General features: G+C 38.0%; 2 protein-coding genes across 3 annotated transcripts in view; one reads left to right on the plus strand and one right to left on the minus strand.

Annotated features, from left to right (window-relative positions):
• LOC122071947 (2-oxoglutarate-Fe(II) type oxidoreductase hxnY) overlaps nt 1–6,775 on the plus strand; it is a 14,883-nt gene that overhangs the window by 6,975 nt on the left and 1,133 nt on the right. Inside the window, exons 9-11 of one of the 2 annotated variants that reach the window (XM_042636441.1) lie at nt 1,518–1,563; nt 2,682–2,761; nt 3,231–3,513. In XM_042636441.1, the coding sequence (XP_042492375.1) occupies nt 1,518–1,563; nt 2,682–2,761; nt 3,231–3,321 (217 nt within the window). In that variant the 3' untranslated portion in view covers nt 3,322–3,513. Of the gene's footprint in view, nt 1–1,517; nt 1,564–2,681; nt 2,762–3,230; nt 3,514–6,775 lie in introns of those variants that run through there. The other variant, XM_042636442.1, reaches the window with a different exon arrangement.
• LOC122071948 (NADP-dependent malic enzyme-like) lies at nt 4,888–6,770 on the minus strand. The gene is made up of 9 exons (XM_042636443.1): nt 6,697–6,770; nt 6,555–6,608; nt 6,350–6,448; nt 6,160–6,249; nt 5,997–6,074; nt 5,802–5,876; nt 5,607–5,697; nt 5,272–5,400; nt 4,888–5,175 (listed from the first exon to the last, which is right to left on the minus strand). Exons 1-9 carry the CDS (start codon nt 6,706–6,708, stop codon nt 5,087–5,089), a joined length of 717 nt encoding a protein of 238 aa, XP_042492377.1. The 5' UTR covers nt 6,709–6,770; the 3' UTR covers nt 4,888–5,086.

Below are 6,775 nucleotides of genomic sequence, written 5' to 3' on the forward strand. Positions count from 1 at the left end.
TATGGAATGGGATGAAATACTATAAATGACTGGAGGAAAATTCAATTTCTTGTGGCCGAAAGGACAAAAATCCAGTTCTTAACCCCAAAAAAATTTGAGGTAGAGGACTTGGATTACCAAGAGACGAGCTACTTTTCGGTCCAATAAATTCTTCTGGAAAATAAGCTGTAACAACAGTATGTGTGCGCGCGTGCGTGTGTGTGTGAGTGAGGTCTCCTTCATTCTTTTGGGATGGACTGGACTGTCCAGCATTCGGATTTACAGAGCCATGGATAAAGGAGTTGAAGAGCGATGTCGTTGTTGCAATTGTAATGTTAAAGCACTTAAATGTCAAAGAAGCTCCTCTCCCCCACCCCAAAAATAAAAAATAAAAAAATAAAAATGAGCATTTTGTGTGAGTCCAAATTTCGTCCAAAGTTCTAACAAATTGAAAAAGTGGCACCAACCTCTATTCACATATAATTACATTATTGAGGTTATGGCATGTTTATTATTCTGAACCATGATTCTCCCCCTATTACTTACTCATATGGGCTAACATTTCAAAATCTAATAATTTATTGGGAGTAAGAACACTACCCTGCTGGCACAGGCGCATACCAGTGTGTGGGCCAATGCGAGGGCGTTGGGAAGCATCTTCAGCCCATGGTGGGTGGGGGTAGCATGGTCTTTGCGTGCCCTGCTGTGTCTGGACGTTTCCTGCACCAGCAGTGTACTGTTCTTTATCCCTAATTTATTAAAGACATTATTTAAATTTTAGAGATGACTCTTTATTAGAGCGAACGCCTGAATTGGTTTGGATTGAGAAAGAACCGGGTTGCATTCCTCAGCCTGTTTAGGATATTTTGCAATGATAGTGGCTCCTTTTTTTTTTCCCTTCGAGAATCAACTGTATCTACATTAAGGAATGATTAATAATTTCTTATTTTAGTTTTTGTTTTTTAGCAATCTCCATCATGACGTCTGCTAGTGTGTACTCTTATATTTGCCACATTGTCATCATAAACATTCTAGTTATATATAACATGTCCCACCAGCTTCCCCCAGGTTATTCTTGTACGTCTACTAAAATGTATCTTGATCCAACAAAGCAGAAGTGCTTCCAGAATATGTGACCATTTCAATTTTTTATCTAATATTTGCTTCTTATTAAAGGACGACTTTTTATTTGTCGATTGGCCCACCTTTTCAGTTTAAATTGCCTCCCTATTAGTTTAGGGTGAAATATTTTCCCAAACAGATCTTTGGGATGACTCAATTGCTTCACATTTATGAATGTGAGTTATTTGTTGCATTATGGTTTCATATAGTTTCATGCTAAAATCTTCCAAATAGTAGAAACTTTTCATCTCTTGGTCCTGGGAAGCTATTTGTTTATTTCAGATGGAAGGTATTAGTATTTTAATGCTTTGATAAATTTCAAAAAATAAGGGATATTGAAGAATGCAAACTCATTCTGGTACTTTTGAATCACTTAATTGAGAATTCTGTAATCCATGGTTCTGCTTTATTTCCAGGTCCACATTGCATCGAGTATTAGGGAATGGTCAAGAGAGATATTCTGTAAGGCTCTTCATGTGCTTTTCAACATTCTACACTATCAAGATATTTTTCTTGAATCTGTTATTTGTTATTTATTTGCATTAGATGGTTTTTTCACCTTGTTGAGATTATGCATTGAATTTGCTAGGGATGCTTGTGAAATTTTTACAAGTCTTTGAGATCTCTGAAATATGCAAGCAGGAAATTACCGACTTGCTGCTGGCTGAACAGTCCATTGACCAGTTGTAGACTTATAATTTGCCTGAGGTTCAATATTTTTGGATGGAGCTACTTTTGGTGCTTACTTGTTGGGACAGGGAATTTGATTCAATAAGGGGCCTCTCATGTGGGTGGCACAGTGAATTCCTGTAACCCAGTTTATACTAACAAGAGTACCCAATGACCAACCTGACGATGAAAATGCACCTTCTCATGTGAGGGCTCCTCACTGAGTTGCAGCCCTCTGATGGTGCAAGAATTTTTTTATAGATCTAGAAAGAAAGAAAAAACAAATGTTATCAGGTGGGTGGAAACCCTACCATTAGCATAAAATCTCTTAAGAGGCCTTTTCATTGGTTGGTCCCGAGTCTCCTGACCTCTTTTTTTGCGCTTCTAGTTTTTTTATTTTGGTAATTGGTAGGTATAGAACTATATCATACATGAAATTATAAGCATGATAAAAAGAAAAGAAAAAAGATACTGTACAGGAGACTGTTCACATATGGTGCTGGACAACAACTTGGCAATTTATTTATAAATAATTCTTCAATGGCTTGGTCAAATCCAGCTTGGAATTCGAAGACTGATGCTCTTAGTTGGGTCTAAGTTTTGAGCATTCCTTTATTAGGTTATCTTTTCTAAGCAGAAATTGGGTGAAATAGAGAAGTAGAAGTATTTCTGTTTCACGCTTTTGAAAATTAAGCAAATGAACCCACCCACCCACCCCCCTCAGGCAGATCTAGGGAGAAAACCATGCTGTAGGAGGCAACAATACGATTGTATTTTTCTCTGAAAACATTTGTTTTTTCATTATATTTTCCAACTCTTTTTTTATGATATTAAGTTATTCACATTTTGTACCTCTTATTAGAAGACAATGTTGTCATAATAACTGATCTATCTCTTTCTTCTTGGGGCAGATGGCATTCTTTGTAGAGCCTAGCCACGAATGTCTTGTGGAGTGCTTACCTTCTTGCAAATCAGAAAAGAACCCACCCAAGTAAGTTTCTGCATGAACACATGGAAGACTAGAAATACATAGTGTTACAATATCAGAAACTAGAAATCGGTAATCACATAAGCAAAAGAGAGAAAAGAAGAAGGCGAGACTACCAAAGAGAACAGTAGAATTGTTATCTTTCGCAGTCCCCATTGACGTGTTTATATAAGACCCAGTTACATGAAAAAGAAAGTCTACAAGCTTTCCAATTCCTAGATACAATTGAAGTCTAACTAGAAGTCTTATTAGGAAAATATATAAAATCAAAACAACCAAATAACTAACCTACCCATATCTTTACTAGTCTGTGAACTATTTTACGGTCCATTAAAATTAGTTGATCGATGGAAAAGATCAATTGATTGAATAGTTTGTGCAGCAAAATATCAGTTCATGTATTGAGAATCTTTATAATTAATTCTGAGCTAGCGATTGAAAAGATCAATTATTGACTGCTCTGTTATACCAGGTTTCCGCCCGTGAAATGTAAAACATATCTGAGCCAGCGATATAAGGATACTCATGCTGACCTAAGCTTGTACCAGAACCATCAAGATTAGTTGGTGATTATGCAACAGTATAGAGGAAAACATTACACACTGGTAATTCATCCAGAGGCGAATTTCTATGGTATGCAGCTCAAATGTTTGTCTTATATAATTTAAAGAAGAGAGGGCCTTTGTTTTTCCTTTCAAACAGGCTATGTAAGATATATTTGAATAAGGAGAGGCCTTTTTTTTCCCTTTCAGAAAGGCTATCTTGTTTGTTGGTGGGAGGAGCTGAGATGGACTTGATGCTTTGCAAAGGCTCAAGGATCAATTCCTCATGCTCATGAGTTATTTAGAACTTAGGAGTGTAACGAAGGTGGTGGTGTTCTCTGTCAGAGAGCTTTTTTGATTGTTTGTTTAGTTAGACAACCTCATGCTCATCCATGGAAGGAGTTGAAAGTAGAAAGGGTGTGTAGGAAGATAAGGGCAATGCATCCCATTACATTGCAGTGTAACTGGAACATCATTAGAAAAGGCTTTAAGGATGCAATTAGGGGGTGATGATCTCCAACAAATGATATTCCGATAATACTGTAAACTGAGGAGCATGAGCATCATTATTCATATTCTTGGGCCAAACTATTTTAAAAATTTTTTGAGGGCATTTTTGTCTAGGTGATGGGATTGGTGCTATTTCCACATGGGTTGCGAGTAAAATCAAACTATCTATAGTCACTGAATCTTATGGGCTCATAGTTGCAGGGCCCCCAACTCCCCTGGTTTGTTACTTAAGCATTGATGTATAAAAATAAAAAGCAAAACCTATTATCCACGAGGCAGAAAACACAGTGAAATATAAAGTAAAAACAATCATGCGATCACAATGCAAATATATACGTAGTTTGGCAAGAAGCACAATCAAATAACTACAACCCAAGGTCATATGTAACGATCCCATATCGATCATAGTGGGGTCTGATCTCACATTAATTACAAAAAAGATTTGATTTAGGCTGATATGGTCTTAAATTCCCTCACCTTATAAGTTGATTTAAAGGGTGAATTCTCTCAAATATCCGATCCATCTTACCAAAAATAAAAAAATCAAAGTAACCAATCCTCTAACCCAACCCTCTTGTGGAAGGAGTAACTCGATGTCAAGAGTAAAACCACTAGAAAATAGCTATCTGCTGAACGAAGGCCTTAGACCAGAGTGGAGTCCCTTGGAAAGGGCTACTTGGTCCAAAGTGGGTCTGCCATGTACGTTGGTTTGCAAGTGTGATGGTATGCTCCAATCCCATATCAATCATATACAGGCTAGTTTTATCAGAGAATAATAATGGGCTGCAATTCCTTTTATACTTAATCGTTACCTAGGGCCATGACTGTTAAGGTTATTAAGACGGAGAAGGATAAAACTGATTGGGATATGAGTCTGCAGGCAGATGGATAGATACCTTCTATATCCATACGAGGAAACTTTCATCCTCTTATATGAAATGACCTCGCTGCTCTCATATGTAAGAAACCGTTCTGCCGCACTCCCCCGTCACTTCCTCAGAGAAGCCTCCCCCTTTTGCAAATTATGACCTTTGATCAATTAAGGCAGTGATATCATCCCACTTCATGAAATCAAAATTGGAACTATAAAAGACCATGATTTATTTCATATAAAGTTATGTGAGACATTTTCAAGCTACAACCTAGAACCAAACAGGAACAAAAGTTTCAATACTAACAGGAAACACAAAGGGCAAAATATAGAAGAAGAAAAAAGTACAGAGGGAGGTTGAAAAACAAAGGAGACTACAAGAACTTCAGGGATGTTTCCACCAATTCACCGGTAGTTTCTGTAGGTAGGACTGTACATGCAGCTCTCAGCATACTTGACCAGATTTGCTGGTCGAGGGAGACGGGTTGCTAAACCTACATAAGCAAACATATTGGATATGATTAGTTAAATTCTGGAATGAGGATAGGCAGAGTTTGCACAACCTGATCCAAAAGAGCAAGGAAACTCACCTAGTTCATATGCTTTAGCAGCTACATTTGCAGCAATATGCGCCGATATCTTTCTGATATTAGCAAATGGAGGATAGAGTAGACCTTTCTCGAAATTCTCCTGTGTCACTTGTGCAGCCAATGCTTCCGCTGTTCCAAGGGGGAAAACACAACAAATGTGCTAATAAGTGACCGTTCATCTAAAGTATATAACAGCGGAAAACGAGGTTTCACATCCAAATGGTCCCAATATTCAACACTTAATCCTACTCAATGAAATTGTAACTTGCACAACCTTATCAATGTTCCAGCCATTAGCAATCAACAAATTTACTACAATCTTTTGGTGTACTTACAGGCTGCCAAAAGCATCTCATCATGCACACGGATTGCACCGGAAATTAACAAACCCAACCCAAGTCCAGGGAAAATGTATGCATTGTTTGACTGAATAATTCGACAGAGAGAAAAAAGTACCAAGTCAGTCCTATAAGGGAGAAAATTTCCATGTAAGGGGTAACCCAAAAGATAAGAAATGAGTAATGTTAGACCTGGCCAGGTACAAAAACTTTCCCATCATATTCAACAGGGTCAAATGGACTCCCACTAGCAAAAATTGCACGGCCCTGCAAATTCAGATTTCAATATTTTATTTACAATATTTCCAACCATCATATGTTTATCTGATAGGATGCAACATTTCTTACTCAGTAAGCAGCATAGAGAGATAATCTAAATTGTTTTACCTTACTCCATGCATAGGCTTCTTCAGCTGTGCACTCAGACTGTGAGGTTGGGTTTGACAGAGCAAGAATGACAGGTTTCTGCATGCCATGAAGTGTATATCAATGTCAGCTTCTACCACCTGAAGTATAACATGAGAGAGACAGAGAGAGATGGACGAAGTACCTCATTAAAGGATGCCATAGCCTCAACCACCTCCTTCGTAAATGTTTTTCCCACCCCAGAGGTACCAATCAACACAGTTGGCTTGATTGCCTAAGAAAGTAACAACAGACAATGAAGTTAAGATTTTTCTAAACCATCTACCAACACTCACGCACACACTGGGAGGGAGAGAGAGAGAGAGAGTAGTGACCTTGACAGCATCCAGAAGTGTCTTAGCAGGTTCATGCTCATGAGCCCAAGGTTTTTTGAAAAATTGAAGGGACTCCTTTCGAGATCTAACAATCAATCCCTGCACAAGGAACAAAATTACTAGAGAAGTAGAAATGTAAAGTGGAAATAAATGAAGCTAATCAACATTTTAAGCAAGAAGTTGAAAGTTCTCAGTCTTCCATTACCTTTGAGTCCACAAGCCAAATTTTCTTGCGACTCTCTTCCAATGGAGCTTTTGTCTGCAAAGAAGATGAAATGTAAATCTCATTGCATCAAGATGTCTTCCACATAAAAATGATGTACAAGTGTCAGCAGAAAGTTAAACACCTGTTTTGACATCTCAAGAGCTATGAGTTCAGCTATACCAGTACCAGCCTGCAATCACAGGAGGACAGCACTGAGGCAT

This window comes from Macadamia integrifolia, chromosome 2 (genome assembly GCF_013358625.1).
Source record: "Macadamia integrifolia cultivar HAES 741 chromosome 2, SCU_Mint_v3, whole genome shotgun sequence".
Taxonomy (NCBI): Eukaryota; Viridiplantae; Streptophyta; class Magnoliopsida; order Proteales; family Proteaceae; genus Macadamia; species Macadamia integrifolia.

Coding starts and splice junctions, on each gene's coding strand:
- LOC122071948 (XM_042636443.1), bottom strand. Junction 6,075..6,159: donor CTATGGCATCCTTTAATGAG/GTACTTCGTCCA, acceptor CATGGCATGCAG/AAACCTGTCATTCTTGCTCT. Junction 5,176..5,271: donor TGCTAAAGCATATGAACTAG/GTGAGTTTCCTT, acceptor TTGCTTATGTAG/GTTTAGCAACCCGTCTCCCT.